Genomic DNA, 24,379 nt, shown 5'->3' with positions numbered 1-24,379 from the left:
TGTTCTTCTCTTTTTTTCCCAACTTAATCACCACCTGTTCACTGCTGATCTGATTTCTGCAAAGTCTTCCTAAAATTGGTATCTAGGCAAGTCTCCAATTCACTCAATCTCTTTCTCAAAATAACAACTATTGTCCCTGAGACTGAAAAGCACCTTACCAAAATATATAAACTGAAGGGGGAAAAAAAAAAAAAAAAACCTTGGGACTTCTGTGGTGGTTCAGTGGCTGGGTCTCAGTGCTCACAGTGCAGGGGGTCTGGATTCAATCCCTGGTCAGGGAACTAGATCCTGCATACTGAAACTAAGACTCAGCACAGCCTAATAAATATTTTTAAAAAACACCTCTTCTTGGCATACCCCAACTCCCAAAACTCCAACTTGATCTGCATTTTTCACCTGCCCGCTCCTTTGCCTTTCCTTTTAGCCTCTGAAGCCTTGGGCAATGAGAGAGAAATCATTTTTATATAAATCATTTTTTCATAAAATTGGAATGTGTTAGCAGCAGCCAGATTTCTATTATGTTGTCAAATGCTTGTTTGAGTTTTAAGACAATGTCTATTTCCAAGGCAAATTTTGCTTTACTGTGTTATTTTAGACGAATTAGAAAAAAAAATTTTTTTTTCACTAAGGGAAAAATACTTGGAAAAAGTTTTACCTTTAACAAGTGCAGTGTTATCACAAATATCTGCCATTAACACAAAAAAGAATGCTTTACTCCCTAATGCGTCTTGAGCAATATCGTGATTTAAAGTGATATCTTAGACAATCAAGTGCTTTCAAAATATTTTCACTCAGGGAAGGCTGGAGCTGCCAAACAAGGAAAACTGAGCCCACCTGTGAGAGTTGGGGAGCTCTCTCTGCAACTCCTGGTGGGGCTGCAGCCGCAGGAGAAAGAGCAGGAGGAGCAGCTTCATCATCATCAGCTGCCCACACCAGCTGCAACCCTGCCGAGCAGCCCCCCGAGGGCTGAGCGTGGGAGACCCACTTGTACCTGGAGAACCAAGTGGTCACCAGCACAAGTGAACACCCTTGCTGGGTGTCAAACGCGACCTGACCCACGGGACCGGATCTCAGAACCGGGGTCCTGGAGGGCTCAGGGCCCCAGGCCTGCTGCCTCCCCAGCCCACTTGCACCCCCCAGCTCCCCCTGCTGGGCACTGGTTCTCCTTCCTCCTACCCCCATCCCTCCTCCAGTAGCTGAGCCCATTCCCTGAGCCGCTGGAAGCAGCCACCCATCACATCACTTCACTCCCTCCAAGCCTTCAGTTTTTGTAGGACTGAGCGCCGAACAATTGATGCTTTTGAACTGTGGTGCTGGAGAAGACTCTTGAGAGTCCCTTGGACTGCAAGGAGATCCAACCAGTCCATTCTGAAGGAGATCAGCCCTGGGATTTCTTTGGAAGGAATGATGCTAAAGCTGAAACTCCAGTACTTTGGCCACCTCATGCGAAGAATTGACTCATTGGAAAAGATTCTGATGCTGGGAGGGATTGGGGGCAGGAGGAGAAGGGGACGACAGAGGATGAGATGGCTGAATGGCATCACTGACTCAATGGACGTGAGTCTGAGTGAACTCCGGGAGTTGGTGAGGGACAAGGAGGCCTGGCGTGCTGCGATTCATGGGGTCGCAAAGAGTCGGACACAACTGAGCGACTGATCTGATCTGATCTGAGCCTACCACCCACTCCTGAGCACGTTCTAGTGGGAAAATCTTCCTTCTGGGGTAGAAGGGTGGCTGAGGGAGCTTTGCCCTTTCTGGGGGCTCTGATATTTTCCACTCACCTGCTGGCGTGACTTTGGAGTTGTTTCCATGGTAACAGGGTCTGCTGGACACTACTCAGTCTACCTATTTACATACTATTATCAGCAAAACACTTCTGGTTTAGAAAAATGGTTTGCAAATATTTTGTGAATAAAGTTAGTTGAGCTATACCTCGTTTTTGGCTTCTATATTGGCGTCATAGGAAAGCAGCTTTGCCGCGAGTGATACGTTCTGGCAAAAGACAGCATAGTGGAGAGCGGTGTTGCCATTGACATCCGTGACATTTGGGTTGGCACCATGCTCCAGCAGAAGAGTCGCACACTCCTCTTCTTGACATTCTATGGCCTGTCAGTGTTGTGCCAAGAAACAAGAGTGTGAATTCTAGGAATTCAAAGTAAATAGTCCACAAGCTTCACCAGTTCCCTATATTTCAATGAGATACATTCAGTTTTAGTCTCAGTAGTTAAATCACATCCATCTCATGTGGACATGGCTCGCTGCCCCATACCTTAATCAGCGCGGTCTTGTTTTCACTGTCACCGAGGTTAAGCTGGCATTTTCTCTCCAGGAGGAGAGCTACCACCTCTGAATGGCCATTGGCACAGGCCAAGTGGAGCGCAGTCCTATGAAAGCAAGACAAGTTTTTAGGAAATTGTAGTGTAACTGTTTCAAAACAAATACCTGTTTGTGTGATTGAAAACACTCAATAGCATGGTACTCCTATCCCTCTGAAACAAATATTTCATTTTCTTCTGGAGAAAGAGCAGCATATATTAGTTTAGCTCTTCTTACACAGTAAAGAAAGAACAGTCTACTTGAATAGAATGCGTGAGACCTTGAGATTCAGCTCAACTTGGGTTTAAATTTGACTTTGTCACTTATTAGGCTCACTCACCCTCTCTGTACCTCCATTTCCTCACCAACAAAATGGAGAGACATTAGTAGTTATCTCACAGGACACCGATGCGATGCTTAAATGAGATCCACGCAAAGGGTTTAGAACCACCCCTTGCACAGATAACAGCTAGTAATTGTTAGATTGTATTATCATATTTACTACTGTTACTACTATCTTACAAGGACAAATCTGAATGAAGTCAAAGGATATTACACCTCCTTTGCAGATATGTTTTGAGGATTAGAGACAACATTGTACTTCAATGATTCTAATATGCTCATTTTCTCACATTTTAACATCTCTGACATTGGAATATAATTTATAATTCATAGTCTTTACAACTATAAACTGTAGCATTTTTGTTTGTTCATGTCTCTTTTTTCCTGTTGGTTAATTCCTGTGAGGTGTTTCCATCTAAGCTTGCTTTAGAGACGACGTGTGTTATATATTATTATATCATACAGTGCACCATACAGTGACCCACAGCTGTTACAGGTTACACTGCATTTAAGGGACTATAACATCTTAGCTATATTCACCATGTTGTACAATATGTCGTTGTAGCTTGCAGGACTTTAGTTCCCTCACCAGAGATCGAACCCTGGGCCCAGAGCAGTGAGTCTTAACCACTGGACGGCCAGGAAATTCCCAAGATTCCCTCGACTTCTGAAAAGACTGAAAGTGTCACAGGATACCAATCCTCACAAAAAATTCTAAATTAAATTAAAAATGACAAATTATTTTTATCTTTGCCACATTCCTATTAGTGCCAGAAAGACAAGTCCTGTCTGCTCATCCAACTTCCCTACACACAGCTTCATCTACAGAGATTTTTAAATTTGGGGGGTCGCTAAAGCAACTTTCAGATTTCTTTTCTTCTTTTTTTTTTGGGCGGGTTGGGGTGGGGAGATGAAACCCAGGAAACTCCAGAATTCTTGCCTTTGAACTCATTCTTAGAAAGGTCTCTGGGGTAGGATATACATATACTTACAACTGATTTATGATGTTGTACAGCAGAAACCAACACAACATTGTAAAGCAGTTACCATCCAATTAAAAAAATATTAAGGTTAATAAACAGTAGAACTAAAAAGAAAAGGTGTTTGTCAGCACACAAAAAATGTATAGATAGGAATTTCCGTTTTCTTCTGGTACTTTTCTCACCCTGTGTATTTAAAATTTTCGATCCATACTCCATCTGAAACTTTTGGTGAGATAAAAATCTAGTTACTTTTCTCTAAATAGTTACCAGGTTATTTCTCCCACATCTACACATAATTTATCTTTCCTAATAGAAAATGTCACCCAGCAAATTTTGATATCTAAAAGGGCAAATCTTTGCCTGCTACACAAAACTTTTAATTTCACCACAATTAAAGACAGCATGTGTAACCCAAAATCTTTAAAACCACAATATGTTTATTGGTTTAAATATGGAAAGACCATAGATCCTAAAAACACGCCCTCCTATTCAAGGACACAGCCAGCTTCCTACTTCAAAGCTGTCTTCTAAGGTCCTTCAGCAAAGAACATATACTTATAAGTGTACACTGATATAAAACAGTGTAGCTGAAGAATTTTTAACCCAGAAGTTGGCCTGTCATGGGGATTATTTTTCTCACTATGCAGTTTTTTGTAATATATAACATTATGGTATAAAAATGTGTACATTAAAAATAAGATGCCGACAACATCAAAAATCTGTCCACTGCCAATATCCACAATGGACGATCCAAGGGAAGAAGAGTTTTCATAAATCACATGAGAAAAACAATGTGAGAGCCAGGGAGTTCAGAAGATTTCTTGAGGGCTATAGAACTTGAGAGCTCTTTCTGCTGCTTCTGCTGTTAAGTTGCTTCAGTCGTGTCCAACTCTATGTGACCCCATAGACGCAGCCCACCAGGCTCCACCATCCCTGGGATTCTCCAGGCAAGAACACTGGAGTGGGTTGCCATTTCCTTCTCCAATGCGTGAAAGTGAAAAGTGAAAGTGAAGTCGCTCAGTCGTGTCTGACTCTTAGCGACCCCATGGACTGCAGCCTACCAGGCTCCTCCGTCCATGGGATTTTCCAGGCAAGAGTACTGGAGTGGGGTGCCATTGCCTTCTCCTACTCATGCGTAGGTCATGTTAATGCATGCAGAACAACAAATGAAGAGGAGGAGAAGGAAGAAGGAAAAAAAAGATGCTATTCATGTTTTATTTCAGTTCTGTGATTACTGTCTTCAGTTAAATCACTTTAAAATGACCCGTAAAGTGCTCTATAAGGGGAATTATAAGCGGGTCTGAAAGCAGCTAAGGCTTTTGCAGCCGATCAAGTCTGTGGGGCGCTGGATCCCACAAAGGTGTCTGCGAGCCTTGGAGGGGAAACTCACAGGAGGGAGCCCTGCCAGGCCCTTCCTCCCACTTACCTGTTCTTCTTGTCCCTGTCGTTCAGGCCATTCTTTCTGAGCAACAGAACCTGCTGCACTTTGGCTACGTTGCCTACGCTGGCAGCTTTGTGGATCTTTTTGAGGTCCCTGTCTCGGATGTGGTACCCGGGCTGGAAGCTGGTTCTATGATGACCTCTGTCTCTCCCTGGGCTGATGGAGGAGCCTAAGGGTAACACCTCCGTCTTACTCCTGAAGCCAAAAGTCTTCTTCATCGCAGAGCCTATGGGCTCCCAACACACCTCACCTCCCCCTCGGCTCTTCACAGTCCCCTAAACCCAACACAAGCAAGACAGGGAAGCCTGTCAGCTTAACGGTTTGCTTAGTGGTTTGCTTAACGGTTTGCTTAACGGTTTGCTTAAGGTAAGCTCAACGGTTTGGAATCTTTCATCCCAGAATGACTGTTGCTAAGCGACACCTCTAAACACATTGCCCGTGTGCCAGAATGCCCAGTGTGCATGTGCAAGAACTGGAAGTGCATTTTTCAAAAGAAGCAAACAATATCAATAAACCCTTACCTAAGGGAAGAAGGAAAGAGAGGAAACTGAAATAACCCCAGAAAGGAAAGCAACATTACAACAGATACCTCGGAAGTAAAGAAGCATAATCATAAGGGGCCGTTATTACTGATGAACAATTACAAATTGGAAAACCTAGAAGAAATAAATTCTGAGAAACATACACCCTGTCAAGACTAAAACAAGAAAAACTCAACACTCCAGTAACAAATAAGGAGATTCAAATATTAATTAAAAAAAAAAAAAACACAAAAACCTCCCCAAAGCTAAAAGCTTAGGACCAAATGGATTCAGAGCTCAGTTCTACCAACATTCAAGTAAGAATTACAAGTAAGAATATGCAGAAAAAACACTTGACAAAATTCAAAACCCACTCATGATAAAGGCAACTTGTGTCCTCTTCGTGACTGGTGCTTTTCTGTACCAACCCCGGTTTTGTTTTGTGTTGTTTTTCTCTTCTTTCGATTTTCAGAGCTTCCCTCAATTACCCAGTCAGTTGGTGGGTCAGTCATAGGCCTGCCTGAGGTGGCTCGGCCAGGGCTGGTGCACAGAGGCGGCCACTGTGGTGAGAGCCCAGCGAGCCCTGCCCCCGCCCTCCTGGGCTGTGTGCTTTCCAGGAGGCCACCCTCCCGGTCTCCCCCATGGGCTTCACCTGCTTCCCCGGCCAGCCCACAGCATCCTTCTCTCCGGCTTTCTCATCTGCCTGCTGGTCCTTCCCACCAACTCAGGCCACATGATTGAAACATATGCTTTGATGCTCCAGGAATGTGCGTGGCACCCTGGGGCCAAATGCCTGGGGTTTTGAAGAACATTCTGCTTCTCAGTAGTTCTGCTCATTCAGGGAAGGCCATCACAGAACACATAACCAAAATATTTTTGTTGGTTTTCTTTTTTTTGCTTGTTTAATGTTTTGGCTGTCCCTCTCAGCATGCTGAGATATTATTTCCCTGACTGGGGATTGAAACTTTGCCCCCAGCATTGGCAATGCAGAGTCCTAACCATTGCACCATCAGGGAGATTCTAAACCTACGTATTCTTAACTTACAGAGTCTGGTATTCTGCTGCTATGAATAAATACGCGCACATAGGAGGCACAGGGCGCGGCTGACCTTGTGGTCTGCCGGCTGTCTGGGCAGTGGGTGAGGACTGGCCGAGACCCCCAGAGCTTCCCACTGAGAGGCCACAGCTCTGTGCTCTGTGGGTGGTGAGACGCTGCCCCCTCCTGGCCAGATTTGCCGCGTGGACACGTTCCTGAAGACGCATTTCCCCCTGGTGGAGGGAGGAGGTGACACTTTCGGAGAACATTTATGAACCGGTTCCAATGTGTGTGATTTCTGGGCGTCTCATTGCTCTGAGGAAAGTGCTGAGCAGCTGAAACAATGAAGAATGGGGGGACCACAACAAGGGCAGGTGGGCCTCCGGACGCGGACCGAGGGATCTCAGGAGAGGAGAGGCCGAAGCCCAGTCAGGCCAAGGGCGCAGGTGCGGTGCTGGCTCACGACCTCCGGTGACCGGGGAGTGCGGAGCCCCAGGCGGGGGACCATGTGCCGTCAGGCCCCCCTGGTTTCCCGAGTGTGTCCCCGCTGCCCACTCCCACCTGGCACGGCCTTTCTCTTCCCGCTGCTCCCTGCTCAGCAACCAGCCACAGCCTGTGTGTAGACAGAAACCAGCGCAGGCGCGGAGCCTGCGTGCAGGCCCCTGCTGTCTGCATGGGGCGCTCAAGCCTCCCGTTTTCTCCGTCAGTGGGAATGCCGTCTCCTATCCAGCAGCCCCGGGAATCCCACATGGGGAGAGTTTACAGGGCCAGACCCTGCCCATGATAACCTCACAGGGTCCAGGAACATGGTTAGCCCGCCATAGATGTCCTCTGTCACATGGAACTCAGCATCTTCCGCCCCAGACTCCTCCCTTGTCCTCAGTTTCTGTGGGTCGCCGGCATCACTGTTTCTCCTGGAGGCCTGGTTGGACCCAGCCTCCTCCTCTGATGCTCCCAAGGTCAGGGGCTGAAGGCCAGTTTTGGGTGAGGAGGACAGAAGGGAGGTGGTACGTGGTCCCTGGGAGCGTGACCACCTGTGTCAAATGGTCTGTTTTCCTGGCCTGGCCTTGCTTCCTGGGACCCTATGCCTTTCTTTCCCACTGGCCCCTTCTGGTTCCTCCCTTTCGAACCTGTGTTCTCTCCTGTCACAGCCCAGGCCGCACCCCCACTCCCCAGTCTCTCTGGCCACACAGGTTCCTGCAGAGGCAGTGTCATTTCTTCTCTGCCTGCGGAGTCCCCATTGCTCCACAGATGTGGGCAGGTAAGGAGGGAAGAAGGAAGTGCAGGGGTGTATTAGGGCTGAAGGGAGCCTCATGAATCTCTAGCTGAAGTCCACACCTGCCTCTGCCCTGTATAGACTCATGTGGAGTCTGAGCCTCCCTGACTGTGCTGAGGTCCTTGCCTCTGTGTCCTGTCCAGGTGGGGTCCTGTAGGGGGGTGGGCCTTGGCACTCAGCCTTCTTTATTGTACAACTCTCATATCCGTACATGACTACTAGGAAATAGTGTATATATGTTAATCCTAATCTCCTAATTTATCCCTCCCCTCATGTTTCCCCTTTCATAAGCATAATTTGATTTTGAGATTTTTTTGAGTTGCTTTTTGTAAATAAGCTTATTTTTATTAAATTCCACATGTAAGTGATGTGATACTTGTTCTTCTCTGAGTTACTTCACTTAGTATTGTAATTTGGAGATCCATCTGTGTTGCTGCAAATGGCATTATTATTTCTTTTTATGGCCGAGTAATATTCCATTTTCGTTGTGTGTGTGTGTATATGTGTGTGTGTGTGTGTGTGTGTGTGTGTGTGTGTATACCACATCTTCTTTATCCATTCTTCTGTTGATGGACACTTGGGTTGCTTCAATGTCTTGGCTACTGTAAATATTTCTGCAGTGAACATTGGGGTGCATGTACCTTTTTGAATCATGGTTTTCTCCAGATATGTGCCCAAGACCGAGATTGCTGAATCATATGGCAACTCTGTATTTAGTTTTTAAAGAAGCCTTTATAGAGTTTTCTACAGTGGGTGTACCTAATTGCATTCCATAAGCAGTGTAGAAGGGTTCCCTTTTCTCCACACTCTCCAGCATTTGTTGTTTGTATATTTTTTGATGGTGGCTATTCTGACTGGTGTGAAATGATACCTTACTATAGTATTTCTGCATTTCTATAATAATTAGTGATGCGGAGCATCCCTTCTGAGCATCCCTCATGTGCTTTTTGGTCGTCTGTAGGTGTTCCTTACAGAAATGTGTATTTAGATCTTATACTCATTTTTTGATCAGGTTGTTTGTTTTTTGATATTGAGCTCTTTGAGCTGTTTGAATATGTTGGAGATTAATCCCTTGTCAATTGCATCATTTGCAAATATTGCGTCCCATTCTGTGGGTTGTTGTCTGTCTTGTTTACTATTTCCTGCACTGTGCAAAAGCTTCTACGTTTAATTATATACAACTTGCTTATTTCTGTTTTTATTTTCATTACTCTAAGAGGTGGATGAAAAAAGATCCTGCTGTAGTTTATGTCAGAGTGTGTTCTGCCTCTATTCTCCTCTGAGTTTTACAGGACCTGTCTTCTATTTAGGTGTTTAGTCCATTTTGAGTTTATTTTTGTGTATGATGTTAGGGAGTGTTCTAATTTCCTTCTTATACATGTAGCTGTTGAGTTTTCTCAGCACCACTTATTGAAGGGGCTGTCTTTCCTCCTTTGTATAGTCTTGCCTCCTTTATCCTAGATTAATTGACCCCAGGTACGTAGGTTTCTCTCTGGACTTTCTGTTTTGTTCCATTGATGATTAAATGTATTTCTGTTTTTGTGCTAGTACTGTGTTTTGATTACTGAAGCTTGCAGAGTAGTCTGCAGTCAGGGTACCTGATTCTGTCGGCTCTTGCTTGACTTTCTCAAGATTGCTTTGTCTATTTGGGGTCTTTTGTTCCCATACACACTGTAAAATTTTTTGTTCTAATTGTGTGAAAAATGCCATTGGTAATTTGATAGAAATTGCACTGAATCTGTAGATTGCTTTGGATACTATAGTTATTTTGACAGTTACACAGTTATAATGTCACTTTCATTTCTGTATTTATTTCAGTTTCCTCTCTTTCCTTCTTAGTTTAGGTAAGGGTTTGTTGATATTGTTTGTTTCTTTCAGGAAATGAACTTACAGTTCTTGCATATGAGCACTGGGCAGTCTGGCACAACAGGTCTCTATGCGCACAGGCAATGTGTTTAGAGGTGTCGCTTAGCAACGATCATTCTGGGATGAAAGATTCCAAACCATTGAGCTTCCCAACTGGGAGCTTGTGGCGGGACAGCTCTGGCTTACCTGTAGTGCTCGTGTTGGGTTTAGGGGACTGTGAAGAGCCAAGGGAGAGGTGAGGTGTGTTCGGAGTCCGTAGGCTCTGCAATGAAGATTTTTGGCGTCAGGAGTAAGAAGGGCAAGTCGCCCTTAGGCTCCTCCATCAACCCGGTGAGAGACAGTAGTCATGGAATCAACCTCCAGCCCGGGTACCGCATCCGAGACAAAGACCTCAGAAAGATCCACAAAGCTGCCATCGTGGGCAACGTAGCCAAAGTGCAGCATGTTCTGTTGTTTGGAAAAAATGGCCTGAACGACAGGGACAAGACAAACAGGTAAGGGTGGTGGAAGGGCCTGGCAGAGATCCCGCCTGTGAGTTTCCCCTCCAAGGCTCCTGGATACCTTCCTGGGATCCAGCACCCTCGCAGACTTGATAGGCAGCAAAAAGCCTTAGCTGGTTTTGGACCCACTTATAATTCCCCTTATAGAGCTTTACTGATAGTTTTGAAGTCATTTAACTGAATGTTGGTAATCACAGACATGAAAGGAAACATGAATAGCATCTGTTTTTCCTTTCTTCCTCCTACTTTTTATTTGCGTGGGTTGGCATGATGTTCTCATGAGTAAAAGCTCTCAAGTTATATAGCCTTCAAGAAATCTTCTGAACCTCCTGGCTCTCACATTTTTTCTCATGTGATTTCTGAAAGCACTTCATGGATCGCCTATTGTGGATCATGGCAGTGGACAGATTTCTGATGTTGTCAATATCTTATTTTTTAATATACACAGTTTTTATACCATAAGGTTATATATTACAGAAAACTGCATCGTGAGCAAAATAATTCCCCTGCCAAGTCAAATTCTGGATTAAAAATTCTTCAGATACAATTCAAGATCCACTTTATATCAGTGTACACTTAGGTATATGTGTTCTTTGCTGAAGGACCTTAGAAGACAGCTTTGAAGTAGGAAGCTGGCTGTGTCCTTGCATAGGAAGACATGTTCTTAGGATGTATGGTCTTTTCTGTATTTAAACCAAATCAATATTTCATGGTTTTAAAGATTTTGGGTTACATATGCTGTCTTTAATTGTTGTGGTGAAATTAAAAGTTTTGTATAGTAGAGGAAGATTTGCCCTTCTAGATATCAAAATGTGCTATAAGTGCCCACAAAGTGTTCATTTACTGACAACTGAAAAGATGGATAAATGAATGGAACAGAATGCCCAAACACCCAAATGTATGTAAAACTTTAGAACTTGATAATGATGACCTTTTCTTTTAGAAATGATAAACTGTGTGTAGATGGTGGAGAAATAACCTGGTAAAAGAGAAAAGTAACTCAATTTTTATCTCACCAAAAAGTTTCAGATACAGTATGGATCAAACATTTCAAACATGCACAGTGAGAAAAGTACCAGAATAAAACTCAGATTCCTATTTATACATTTTTAATCTGCTGACAGAGACCTTCTGTTTTTTCTATTTCTGTTTCTTAACCTTAATTTTTTTTTAATTGGAGAATAATTGCTTTACAATGTTGTGTTGTTTTCTGCTGTATAACATGATAAATCAATTGTAAGTATACATATATCCCCTTCCTTGTGAGCCTCCCACCCCAAAGACCTTTCTAAGAATGATTTCAAAGTAAGAATTCTGGAGTTTCATGGATTTCGGCACAAAGAAAAGAAATCTGGATGTTGATTTAACATTTCAACAACACACAAAATTTAAAACTCTCAGTAGATCAAGCTGTCTCTGGGCAGGTCGGCTTAGCAGACAGGCTTGTCTTTGTGGCACTAGTAGAAACGTGGCACAGATAAAAATGATTTCTCACTTTCAATTTTTTTTAGAATTTTTTTTGAGGATTGATATTTTCTGACAACTTTCAGCCTTTTCAGAAGTCAAGGGAATCTAGGGAGTTCCTTGGTCATCCAGTGGTTAAGACTCACTGCTGTGGGCCCAGGGTTCGATACCTGGTTGGGGAACTAAAATCCTGCCAGCTACCAGGATGTATTGTACAACATGGGGAATATAGCAAATATCGTAAAATAACTTTCAATGGAGTATGACCTATAAAAATTGTGAATCACTATGTTGTGTACTGTAATGTATAATAATATGTAATATGCATCATCTATACTTGAATTAAAAAGAAGCAACCTTAGACAAAAAGACCTTATGGTAATTAGATCAACAGGAAAAATAAGAAATGAACAAACAAAAATGCTACAAATTACAGTTGTACAGACATTGTGAATTATAAATTTCATTCCAATGTCAGAGACGTTAAAATGTGAGAAAATGAATGTATTAGAATCATTGAAGTACAGTGTTGTCTCTAATCCTCAAAATGTATCTGCAAAGGAGATGTGATACCCTTTGACTTCGTTGAGATGTTGTCCTTGTCAAATAGTAGTAATAGTAATAAGTATGATTATATTACCTAACAGTTACTGAGCTGTTAACCTGTGCCAGGAATGGTTCTAAACTCTTTGCATGGATCTCATTTAAGCATCGCAGTGCTGTCCTGTGAGAGAACTACTTCTCTCTCTCCATTTTGTTGATGAGGAAATTGAGGCACAGAGAGGCTGAGCGACAGCTGACAGAGTGAAAGTCAAATTCAAACCCAAGTTGAGCTGAATCTCAAGGTCATGGTCATTCTATTCAAGTAAATTGTTCTTTCATTACTGTGTTAAGCAGAGCTAATGCTAATACATAATGTTCTTTCTCCAGAAGGAAACGAAATATTTGTTTTAGAGCAGTAAGAATATCATGCTATTGAATGTCTTCAATCACAGGAACAATTGTTTGTTTTGAAACAGTAACACTACAGTTGCCTGAAAACTCCTCTTGCTTTCATAGGACTGCGCTCCACTTGGCCTGTGCCAATGGCCATTCAGCAGTGGTCACTCTGCTCCTGGAGAGAAAATGCCTGCTAACCTCTGTGACGATGAAAACAGGACCGTGCTGATGAAGGTATGGGGCAGCGAACCGTGTCCACACGAGGTGGATGTGATCTAACTACTGAGACTCAAAGTGAATTCATCTCATTTAGATATAGCAAACCGGTGAAGCCTGTGGCCTGTTTACTTTGAATTCCTAGAATTTACACTCTGTTTCTTGGCACAACACTGACAGGCCGTAGAATGCCAAGAAGAGGAGTGTGCGACTCTTCTGCTGGAGCATGGTGCCGACCCAAATGTCATGGACGTCTGTGGGAACACCGCTCTCCACTATGCTGTCTTTTGCCAGAATATATCACTCGCAGCAAAGCTGCTTTCCTGCGACGCCAATATAGAAGCCAGGAACGAGGTATATCTCAACTATATTTACAAAATATTTGCGAAGCATTTTTTTAAACTAGAAGTGTTTTATTTCTAACTATGCAAACAGGTAAACTGAATAGTGTCCATCAAGCCCTGTTACCATGGAAACAACTCCAAAACCAATGCAGGGGGTGGGGGGAAATGTTGGAGCCCACAGAGAGGGCAAAGCTCTGTCTCCCAGCCAGCCGTCTACCCCAGAGGAAGATCTCCCATCAGGACGTGCCCGGGAGTGGGTGGTAGGCTCAGAGCCCACAAATGATGAAGGCCTGGGAGGAGTGAAGTGATGTGACGAGTTGCCGGGAGCCGGCATATTGCATATTGAGTGCATATTGCATATTGAGTGCAGCACTTTTCAGGATCTGGAATAGCTCAACTGGAGTTCTATCACTGCCGGTAGCCAGCATGAGGAACTCTGCCCATGACAAAGGTCATGAGGAAGGAGGCTCGGCACACGCAAAGGCGGGATCGAGCCTCAGGAGTCCCCCTGGAAATTCTCGAGCATTTACACCCAAAACCAGAGTCTGCCTACTTTCTGCTTTGTGCTTTCACCTACACCTCTGACTTTACGGGGGGCTGTCCCCCACTACCTCTCTGAAAAAAGTTAGCTTACAGCTCCAGTTAATAATTCCTGGGTGTGACAGTGTTTAACCTACAAACTCCTTTGGAAATCCTCTAGCCTGCCTGAATAGGTTTTTCAGGCCACAAGTGATTGTTCAGAGCCTCCCAACTGTGAGAGGCAGGAGATGTTCTAAACTGTCTAAACACAGATTCTTTTGAGTAGTTAAAAGATTGATTAGAAATTGTATTGGTGAAGGGATTTTCACTTGTTGGGCCAATGTTTGCTGCTAAGTTTCCATATCCCTTACCTGCTGTGTCCCTGGCAGTATATTGATTAATATAATTGGTGTAAGTAGTAGCTTTAATGTTTGTAACCTGGGACCCTTGAGTTAATTCTTTTTCTTGTTATAGCCCACCACATCTTTGCGCTGTAGGAATGCAACTTTATCTAATGCTTTTGGAGGGTGGCTCCTGACCAATCACCTTTAGAGAAAAATAAGTTTTCTGAAGAAAAGGTCTTAAAATGTTAACAGGCCTCCAGGCCAGAAGATGATGCAAATCACCTAAGCTTTTGCATATGATAAGTTTGCACGAAGAAAGCCTGGCTTGCTGCCTGACTCTACCCCTTCCCCCATTATCCTCTATGCATAACTTAAGGTATAAAAACTACTTTGGAAAATAAACTGCGGGCCTTGTTCACCGAAACTTGGTCTCACCATGTCGTTCTTTCTCTTACCTTCTGGCTGAATTATTTAGCCTCTTTTCTGCACTAAATTTCCTCACTGAGCTATCCTTATTTCAGCCTCTTTTCTCCACTGAATTTCCTCACTGAGCTATCCTCATTTTATTACTCTTTATATCCTTAATTAACATTTAATTAAGCAATTGTTTCCTGATCTTCGCCTACGCCGTCTCTCCTTCGAATACCCTGGATCAGCCGGGGCTGGTCCCCGGCAATGAGTGGCTGCTTCCAGGGGCTCAGGAAATGGGTGCCCCTGGGGGTGGGTGGGAGGAGGAAGGAGACCCAGTGCCCATGAGGGGAGCCGGGTGAGTGCAAGTGGGCCTGGAGGCAGCAGGCCTGGAGCCCTGAGCCCTCCAGGACCCTGGTTCTGAGATCCGGCCAAGAGGGTCAGGTCATGTTTGACTCCCAGCAAGGGCGTTCACTTGTGTTGGTGACCGCTTGGTTCGCGATGTACACCTCGGGGTCTCCCGCGCTCAGCCCCGGGTTGCTGCTCGGTGGGGTTGCAGCTGTGCGTGTGGAGCTGGTAATGGTGAAAACTTGCCTGAAATCACAACAGTTGAGGTGATACAAACTTAGGCCTTCTGACTCCTCAAGTCCAGAGTTCTCTCTATGGAAGGTAATATTCTCAGGATTTCCCTGGTGGTCCAGTGGTTAAGACTCCATGCTTGCTTCCACTACAGGGGATGCAGGTTTGATCCCTGGTCAGGGAACTAAGATCCCACATGCTGTGTGGCCAAAAAAAAAAAAAAAGATAATACTCTCCCTTCCAAATCCAACAGAAAGATTCAAGGCAGCTTCTAAAACCCTCAGGTTTAAATTCTCTGTCCCTTTTTCAGAAACCACTGTGGAACATCATAACCAAAGCTCCAACTTCCAGTACTTAGAAAACTTAAGTGTAAGGAGAGCGGAAGTGTTAATCCTTCAGTCATGTCTGACTCATTGCAACCACAAGGACTGGAGCCCACCAGGCTCTTCTGTCCATGGAATTCTTCAAGCAAAAATACTGGAGTGTGTAGCCATGCCCTTTTCCAGGGGATCCTCCTGACCCAGGGATCGAACCTGCGTCTCCTGCATTACAGGCAGATTCCTGACTGTCTGAGCCATCAGGGATGCCCATCAGGAAAGTGTAAACATGACATCACTAAATACTATACACTCAAAATGGAAAAAGCTCTAAATACTTTTGAATTCATTGGAAGTTTGAGCTGTATGAGAAGCAAACGTGCTAGCTCCTCCAAGGACTTGCTCTCAATGTAGAGCCAAGTCCCTGTTTCCCTACAAACCCAAAAGCCTATTCTCACAGGTCCCCAGTTAGGGTCTCTGATGCCTACAAATACCTGCTCCTCTCGTGGAACAGCAACCACTTACTACAGCAAGCGAGGATGGAGAGAGCTTTTTTCCCTATGTGTGTGTTTCAGGAATGGAGAAAGAAAGGAAAAATAAGAAAATGATCATGATGTACGGACTAGACTGTATTTCTAAAGATTTGAAAGGCTTTTTCTACCGTCAATTCATCCCACAACCAAGTGTAAGTACCTATGATGCCCCAGATTCATGAAAAACATCTCGAGGGCTTCCTCTCTTGGCATCTCTGGGGTCACATGCTACTTGAGACACTGCAGATTTAAAAATGAATGATTTCACCTGTCCACAAGGTAGCTCTCAAAACACACACAAGTTACTATACATAAGGCATGACAGGTGCTACACAAACGCACTTATGAAATGCTATGGGAGTGAAGACAAGTGACCAGTTAGGAATGATGAAAAAGGCTTTATGAAGAGATCAGCCTCACAAGGTGAGCAGGATCCAGGAACACAAAAGAAACGCATGGCAGTGGAGTGGTGGAAGTCGGGTTTCATCACATGGAGAGGCTCACGAGGATGAAAAGGGAATCTGCAAACACAGGGTACAAAGGCCCTCAAGTATAATGCTAATCAACTTGGACTTTATCTTAGAGGGATTCAGAGAATTATCTCACTTTTCTAAGCAGGGTCAATGCCTGGTCAAATTTACACCTTAGAATGGGAACTCTGGAGGCAGGCAGAGGATGAGTAAACATGCAGACTGTCACGGAAACAAGGCAGAAAATCACTCTACTAACAGAGGCAAGAGTTGGTCAAGGACTGAGGGCAGCGGTGGCAAAAACAGGGAGAAGGGGAAAGTGAAGACCAACACTGGAGAGATCAGAAGAGAAAAAACAACAAAGGCAACTGATATTGCTAGCCAGATCTCAGTGATAACAGCATTAACCACATGTAAAGAAGTAATCGTGCTTGCATTTTAATCATTTCTTCCAGGAGTCAAGGGAGAATGAAAGTTTTCAGTTTTGAAAATGCTTCCTTGTTTTGTTTTCAAATTATCTGTCAAGTGACAGGTTAAGCTCCAGGAGGTATTTTGAAATAGGAAACTAGCCCTCAAAACATCTGTAAGTGACAGCTGGAGACAGAAGATTGGAGGTGCTTTGGTGAGATGCTCTAAGAGCAGACGATTCCACAGACCAATGAAAACAGAACTCACAATCTTTAAATACAATCAGCTTAGGAAGGACAGAGGGGGACAATAAGCAGAGAGAGAGGATGACAACAAATCTGAAATCAGAGCTCTACGTCTATGAACAAGAGTCTAGTGTTTGCACACTCAGAGGCCACAAAACATGTCAACCCATCACTCTGATGACAACTGCAGAATGCAACAGAACCACGAAAAAAGAAGAGAGGAAAAGGAAAGAGGATAGCCAAGTAGCAGTGATGCCAAGGCAAGCCACAGGAGAAACGAATTACTACAGGGCACACCACAATTTCCACACACCTGCACAAAAGGGCCAAGCAGACAAATGGGGAAACCAGTAAGACCCCAGAACATCTACTTCCGCAAGCATATTGTCAAGACCTGTCCCCTGAACAGCAAGCTTTCGCTCTAGACAATCTCAGGTGCTGTGAATAGATCCACATACACTGTCCTCTGGTTGTTGAAAGGGGGATACAGGCCAAAATAAGTTCCTAAAGAAGACAGAAGGGGGGCTTCTCTGGTGGTCCTGTGGCTGAGACACCACACTCCCAATGCAGAGGTCGGGTTCGATCCCTGGTCAGGGCACTAGATCCTGCATGCCACAACGAAGACCTGGTGCAGCCAAATTAATAAATAAAATACTCCTTTTTTTAAAAAAAGAAGACTACAGGAGGAGAACTGCCTGTGAGACACCAGTTAAATAACCAATCATCTGCATTTAAAATATTCTGTCCTATACTGCAAATATGTGTTTTGATTTTAAAGGCAAGGAAACTGGAGGCTTAACCCAAGAAAAGGTGGAAACTCAAAGTGAAGTGAAAGTTGCTCAGCCATGTCTGGCTCTTTGCGACCTCATGGACTATACAGTCCATGGAATTCTCCAGGCCAGAATACTGGATCATGGAATTCTCCAGGCCAGAATACTGGAGTGGGTAGCCTTTCCCTTCTCCAGGGAGTCAACTGGTAATAAGGATGGAGCGGGTGGAGTGTGTGGAGCTACCAGATATGGCAACTTCAAGCACTTGCACCAATACCAACGGCTGCAGTAAGAACAACCCCTGGCATTTCCTAAAACTTAGTGAACTTAAAGAACTTTCATGCCTTCCTCTTTTTTTTAATTGAAGTGGTGAGACAGAAGGGAACAATAACTTTGGTAAAGCTGATACCGGACCTGATTCTGTCTCCAAGGACTATTCTTTCTACTCAGTTAATCAAATTCAATCCGCTCATGAGCAAAATGAGCTTGCTTTCATGTCAGAGATCTTTCTTCATTTTATCTTCCTTATTTGAGCAGATACCAGGCACGAGCAGGCCCTCACTGGCAGCTACCATCCTTCCTTCCAGAGATCTTTATCCTCCCGTGGGAAAATCTCTAACTTCTTCAGGCCTCAATTTCCCCACCTGCCATGAGTGGGTTACCATGAGGCCTTACAGGCTTGTCTGCGGATGAGGTAACTAACGTAAAGTATTTTGTAAACCACAGTGCGATACAAGATGCAAAGTATAACGATTTCCAGGCCTGAAAAGCAGAGCTGCTTCCACTTTCCCTCGGAAGGAACAGAAAACACCAGGAGGGTTAAACGACGAGCACCTCGGAAGATCAGGTAGAGAAGTCAACACCGACCCTCACGTCCGCCACCACCCCGCACAGCTTGCTCGGAACTCACAGACTCTGCTCCAGCCCCCGCTACGTTACCCCAGTTTTCCCAATATTCAGGTTAGGGGGAGGGCAACTGCAAATGCAAAAGGCAAAAGGATGCCACAAAATGACTCGCCCAAGGCCAAAACAGCTGAGCAGCAGGAAATGTTGGCTGCCCACGGCCGAGGCCACGTTCCGGCGACGCCCACATCACCGACAGCGCCCCGGCCTGCCGCTCTCTCATCCGCCCTGGGAGGACCATACCTCGCAGAGACCAGACCCGGTAAAGACCCCAGAGACTCAACGTCCACGCGACCGGGCCCGTCCGCGCCCCCACCACGCCGGCGGCCTTACTCACTATGGCGATCCGCATCGGGGCTCCCGCCGCCGCCGCCTCAGGTCCCGGGCCACCCGGGCTCCGGGTCGCGGCTTCCCAGGGGCAGTGGGAGCCCCTGCAGGCCGTGGACTTCCTCCACCAGCTCCGCCGCCGCCGCAGGGCCGCGAAGAGCCCGCCGCCGACGCTGACGGAAAGCATCCCCGACCAATTGAAGCACGCAAGAGGAAGGGTGCACTTGACGGACTGCTGCGGTGCCAATCGGAACGCTCAACCGCACTACCGCTGGCAGGCCCCGCCCCCTCTGCGCTTCCGCCACGGCGGAAGAGGAGAGCAGTAACTTTCCCAGAGTTCCTCCGAGCTTAGGGACTCACGGAAGGGCCGCGGCCGGCGCAATGGGCGGGGCCAAGTGTATGGGCGGGCCAAGAGTATGGGCGGGACCGGGCGGGGAGGGCGAGGCCACAGGCGGGGCCGCACGGGCCCCACCCCGTCCTCGCGGGCTCGCGCCGCCTGTGACCGGACCTGAGGTGGTGGTACCTGGGGTTCACCTAATCTTTCTCCTCAAAGTGCAACTAGTGCGGGCGGTAGTCTCCGCGCGTGCGTTCGCTGCGGCCCGCGGGTCGCGTGGTCAGCTCGGAACCTGAGGGTGTGGGGGAAGGTCGGGGCGTCTGGGGAAGGGTCCTGTCAGGCAGGGTGGAGAAGGATCGCGGGGCCGGGCCCGGGGGAGGGTCGCGGGGCGGGTCCGGGGGAGGGTCGCCAAGCGTTCCCGCAGGACCCGAGCCGGTGGCCATGACCGCGCTCCGGGTTCCGCGGCGGCTGTGCTGGTTGGTGCTGGATGAGAGGAGCTGCACGCGGCTGGGCGCGCGGGCTGCGCGGGGCCTGCCGGAGATACCCTCCTGCACACGCTACGCTCCACAGCCGCTGGGACATCTTGGCCTATCTGGGACCTGGACATCGACGCCGTCAACCAGGACTACAAGCGGGCTCTCTCTGCACGAGGCTGCCTCCATGGGACACTCGGACTGCGTGCGGTACCTGCTGGCCCGGGGGCCGCCGTCGACTGCTTGGAAGGCCGACTGGTAAGTAGCGGGCCTTGCAGAGAGACCCCCACCCTTTCCTGCCGATCTTAGATTCCCACTCTTGGTCAGCCTCCACATCTTGGTCAGCCTCTCAGGCTTCCCCACAGAACATCATTGCTGTCCTTGTGGGGTTAACTGCTCCAGCCTTCTGTTTCAGACTGCCTCCCATGATAGAGCAGAGAGCTGTAATGAACATGTTCAGATCCCCTGGAGAAGGAAATGGCAACCCACTTCAGTATTCTTGCCTGGAGAATTCCATGGACAGAGGAGCCTGGCAGGCTACAGTCCATGGGGTCTCAGATTTGGACACTACTGAACGACTATCACTCATTCATTCACTCACCCTGCCTATAGCAAGGGTCCCAGGTGTGATGTTTTTTCTGGAAACATCTCGCTAAATGATTATTGCACAGATGACATTGTTCTAATTTTCTGTTTTGAAATTCCTAGTTATAGCTTATCAGAAATTTGCAAAGACAGCCGGGAAGTCCCATGCACCTTTTCTCCATCTTGCCCCAAAGTGAATGTCTTACAACTAGAGTACAGTCACAAGAAGAAACTGACACTGCTATGACATTGCTACTATCAGGGCCCTTACTCCCATTTCACAGGTATATAGATGAGCACAGGTGTGTGGGGTCCTCTGTGTAGTTTTATCACATGACCTCCACAGTCACCATGCTCACCTGTAACCATTATACAAAGCAATTGCATTCTGTTATTAATAGATGCACACAATCTTCAGTACTGATTGTCCACCTCCATAGACATTTGAACACCTGAAGATTCATACCATGATAAAGTTCCTGAATGAATCCACAAGGGATTGCTGATTTTACATAGACAAGAAGAGCATCAGAAAGATATACAGCTAAGTAAAACGCATCTTGCCCACTGGCATGGGGGAATACGCCTGCTTACGTTTTGAGGTTTGGGCTTTGGCTGTGACTGAGCCCAAGACATTTTCTTCTGCTGCTAGTAAGTTGGTCCAAAGACAGTGGAGGCGTATTACCTTTTTAAAAACAGTTCTGTGGATAAAGAAACAGCCTCCCCAAACAACCATCAGAAGGCCAAGTCTCATTTGACTCTGTGCTTAGGAAGTGCAGTTACAGCAAGACATTTTGCCCGTTCTCACCTTACTGGCTTTCTCATGTCCCTTCTACCCTGGATTTGTTCCCTCTGTAAAGCACTTCTTCAAGATTCCAGCCTTCATGTATCTTGGTTTCTCCTTTTTGATTTTTTGTTCACTCTCATTACTACATTACCAAAACTAAAAAAACAAAACATTTTAAATACAGCAGTGTGTACATGACTGTCTCAAACTCACTAGCTATCCCAACAAGGACCTACTGTATAGCACAGGGAAGTCTGCTCAATGTTATGTGGCAGCCTGGATAGGAGAGGGCTTTGGGGGAGAATTGTTGTTCAGTTGCTCATTCGTGTCCAACTCTGTGTGACCTCATGGACTGCAGCATGCCAGGCTTCCCTATCTTTCACCATCTCCCGGAGCTTGCTTAAACTCATGTCCATTGAGTCAGTGATGCCATGCAACCATCTCACCCTCTATCGTCCCCTTCTCCTCCTGCTTTCATTCTTTCCCAGCATCAGGGTCTTTTCCAATGAGTCAGCTCTTCACATCAGGTGGCCAGAGTATTGGAGCTTCATCGTCAGTCCTTCCAATGAATATTATGGGTTGATTTCCTTTGGGATTGACTGGTTTGATCTCCTGACTGTCCAAGAGATTCTCAAGAGTCTTCTCCAAGGGGGAGAATGGATACATGTATTATATCTATAGCTGAGTCACTTTACTGTTCACCTGAAACTATCACAACATTGTTAATCAGCTATACCCCAATAAAAAATAAAAAATTAAACAAAAAAATGAAATAGTGTTGTTAGTTTATACCAAAGCAGTCCTGTTTAGTCAAAGGCATGGTTTTTGCAGTAGTCATGTATGGATGTGAGAGTTGGACCATAAAGAAGAGCTGAGAGCTGAAGAGTTGATGCTTTTGAACTGTGGTGTTCAAAAGAGAAGACTCTTGAGAGTCCCTTGGACTGCAAGGAGATCAAACCAGTCAATCTTAAAGGAAATCAGTCCTGAATATTCAGGACTGAAAATCAGTCCTGAAAGGACTGATGCTGAAGCTGAAGCTCCAATACTTTGGCCACCTGATGTGAAGAACTGATTCATTAGAAAAGACCCTGATGCTGGGAAGGATTGAAGGGAGGAGGAGAAGGGGACTTCAGAATGAGATGGTTGGATGACATCACCAATTTGATGGACATTGGTTTGAGCAAGCTCCAGGAGTTAGTGATGGACAGGGAAGCCTGGCTTGCTGCAGTCCATAGGGTCACAAAGAGTCAGACAAGACTGAATGACTGAACTGAACTGATTTTCCAGTAGTCATGTATGGATGTGAGAGTTGGACCATAAAGAAAGCTGAGCACCAGAGAACTGATGCTTTTGAGCCGTGGTGCTGGTGAAAACTCTTGAGAGTCCCTTGGACTGCAAGGAGATCTAACCAGTCAATCCTAAAGGAAATCAATCCTGAATATTCACTGGAAGGACTGATGCTGAAGCTGAACTTCCAATATTTTGGCCACCTAATGCAAAGAGCCAACTTAATAGAAAAGACCCTAATGCTGGGAAAGACTGAAGGCAGGAGGAGAAGGGGATGACAGAGGACTAGATGGTTGGATGGCATCATCAACTCAATGGACATGGGTTTGGGCAAGCTCTGGGAGATGGTGAAGGACAGGGAAGCCTGGTGTGCTGCAGTCCATGGGGTCACAAAGACTTGGAGAAGACTGACCCCCTGAACGACAACAATAACACATAAAACAGATAACCAACGAGGACCTGTTGTATATCACAGAGAGCTCTACTCAGTTTTATATAATAACCTATATGGGAAAAGAAGCTGAAAAGAATGGAGATATGTATGTATATAGAACAGATTCACTTTGCTGGACACCTGAAACTAACACAACACTGTGAGTCAAATATACTTCAATGAAATTTTTCAAAAAATTGCTTCCTGCTGGAACAAGGCTTTATATCTCTTTAGAACAAATCTCTCCAACTCCTAATAAGTATCTCAGATTCTAAGGGGTCATTCGTATGACTTCCTTCCATTAAATTTGCAGTTTCCTAAAGTACCTTTATTCAGTCCAGTGGGTCATGAGCATTGAGGGGCCCAATGACAACCAGTAACAACCCACGAGAGAAGAAGCCACATTTTGTTGGTTTTCGAATTTCTAGCATCCAGCACAGAGACTAGACTCTGGACTTGGTTGGTTTGGTGTGCAGCTTCTGAAGGACATGATACTCACTCAATAGCTGAGGTGGGGGAATATGATACACAGAGTATTTTAAGAAGATAGATTTTTCTAGACTTTTCAGACTAGGTGGGTAACGAATGAAAACCTCCTAACTAGGAACATTCCCCCCACCTCTTGAATCTATTTAAAATAAAGGAGGACACACTACAAAGAAAAACTAATGGAAATGGAGCAGAACACTGTGAAGACCTCCCCATGGCACCTGCCTCTTGTTGGTAGAAAAGCTTTAGCCTCTGAGGCTTTGCCCAAGTCCCAAAGAGCAAACATAATCAGAGAAGTGCGAAAATGCTGAAATAAATGAAAACGGTCCAAGACAAAACAACAATAGTTAAAGCATCAAAGTCAGCTCCTCCTCAAGGGCTGTAGATAACATTCTGAGCCATATCCTGGAGTTCTGCAGATACTGAAACCCCCACCAGGTGGAAGAAGTTAACTGCATGCTGACTACACCTATGTAGACCCCAGACCAGTTGAAACCTGATGGTTGATGATACTGACTCCTAAAATCACCCACTTAGTTCACCACCAACCAATCCAGAAGGATGTACACCAGCTATCAGGCATCTCACACCCTCACCCCTAACAGTGCCTTTAGAAACCCTTCCCTGAATTTGGGGGAGAATGGATACATGTATATGTGTGGCTGAGTCACTCTGCTGTGCACCTGAAACTCACCACATTGTTGGCTATGCTCCAATAATATACGTTTTTTAAAAAATTATTTTTGTCCTTAGGAAATCTAACCCACATATTTTTCCTTTTCTAGTTTACAAGAAATGCATTCATTTTTTCCAAAGTCAGTTTAGATGTTTTTGTGAAGGTATATTTTAGATGTGAGCAGTAACTTTGAATAAAACTGATTTCCCCCCGTAATGTCCATGGGCCTCATCCAATCAGCTGAAGAC

The 24,379-nt window shown here is 45.4% G+C and overlaps 3 protein-coding genes across 3 annotated transcripts in view; 2 read left to right on the top strand and 1 right to left on the bottom strand.

The window, feature by feature from the left end:
* Positions 1-19,221, bottom strand: part of LOC526041 (ankyrin repeat domain protein) — a 50,051-nt gene extending 30,830 nt beyond the window's left edge. Inside the window, exons 1-4 of the mRNA XM_024989117.2 lie at positions 19,078-19,221; positions 5,068-10,043; positions 2,270-2,384; positions 1,933-2,106 (exon numbers count right to left, since the gene is read on the bottom strand). Coding sequence (XP_024844885.1) covers positions 1,933-2,106; positions 2,270-2,384; positions 5,068-5,300 — 522 coding nt within the window. The 5' untranslated portion in view covers positions 5,301-10,043; positions 19,078-19,221. The remainder of the gene's footprint in view (positions 1-1,932; positions 2,107-2,269; positions 2,385-5,067; positions 10,044-19,077) is intronic.
* On the top strand, positions 10,031-13,173 carry LOC789522 (ankyrin repeat domain-containing protein 26-like). Its single transcript, XM_059884465.1, has 2 exons — positions 10,031-10,275; positions 12,805-13,173. Exons 1-2 carry the CDS (start codon positions 10,049-10,051, stop codon positions 12,911-12,913), a joined length of 336 nt encoding a protein of 111 aa, XP_059740448.1. The 5' UTR covers positions 10,031-10,048; the 3' UTR covers positions 12,914-13,173.
* Positions 19,222-19,771: 550 nt separating the features above from the next.
* On the top strand, positions 19,772-24,167 carry LOC112445619 (ankyrin repeat domain-containing protein 16-like). The gene is made up of 2 exons (XM_059884464.1): positions 19,772-20,132; positions 21,735-24,167. Exons 1-2 carry the CDS (start codon positions 19,843-19,845, stop codon positions 21,925-21,927), a joined length of 483 nt encoding a protein of 160 aa, XP_059740447.1. The 5' UTR covers positions 19,772-19,842; the 3' UTR covers positions 21,928-24,167.
* The last annotated feature ends 212 nt before the right edge of the window (positions 24,168-24,379 follow it).

This window comes from Bos taurus, unplaced genomic scaffold (genome assembly GCF_002263795.3).
Source record: "Bos taurus isolate L1 Dominette 01449 registration number 42190680 breed Hereford unplaced genomic scaffold, ARS-UCD2.0 Leftover_ScbfJmS_2140, whole genome shotgun sequence".
NCBI classification, from domain to species: Eukaryota; Metazoa; Chordata; class Mammalia; order Artiodactyla; family Bovidae; genus Bos; species Bos taurus.
This window is presented reverse-complemented; position numbering and strand designations above follow the sequence as displayed.

Excerpts from the sequence above, each read along its gene's own strand:
- LOC112445619 (XM_059884464.1), top strand. The coding sequence starts at position 19,843 with ATGACCGCGCTCCGGGTTCCGCGGCGGCTGTGCTGGTTGGTGCTGGAT. Across the intron at positions 20,133-21,734 it reads ACTGCTTGGAAGGCCGACTG|CATCAGGGTCTTTTCCAATG; the intron begins GTAAGTAGCGGG and ends ATTCTTTCCCAG.
- LOC789522 (XM_059884465.1), top strand. The coding sequence starts at position 10,049 with ATGAAGATTTTTGGCGTCAGGAGTAAGAAGGGCAAGTCGCCCTTAGGC. Across the intron at positions 10,276-12,804 it reads GACAGGGACAAGACAAACAG|GACTGCGCTCCACTTGGCCT; the intron begins GTAAGGGTGGTG and ends TTGCTTTCATAG.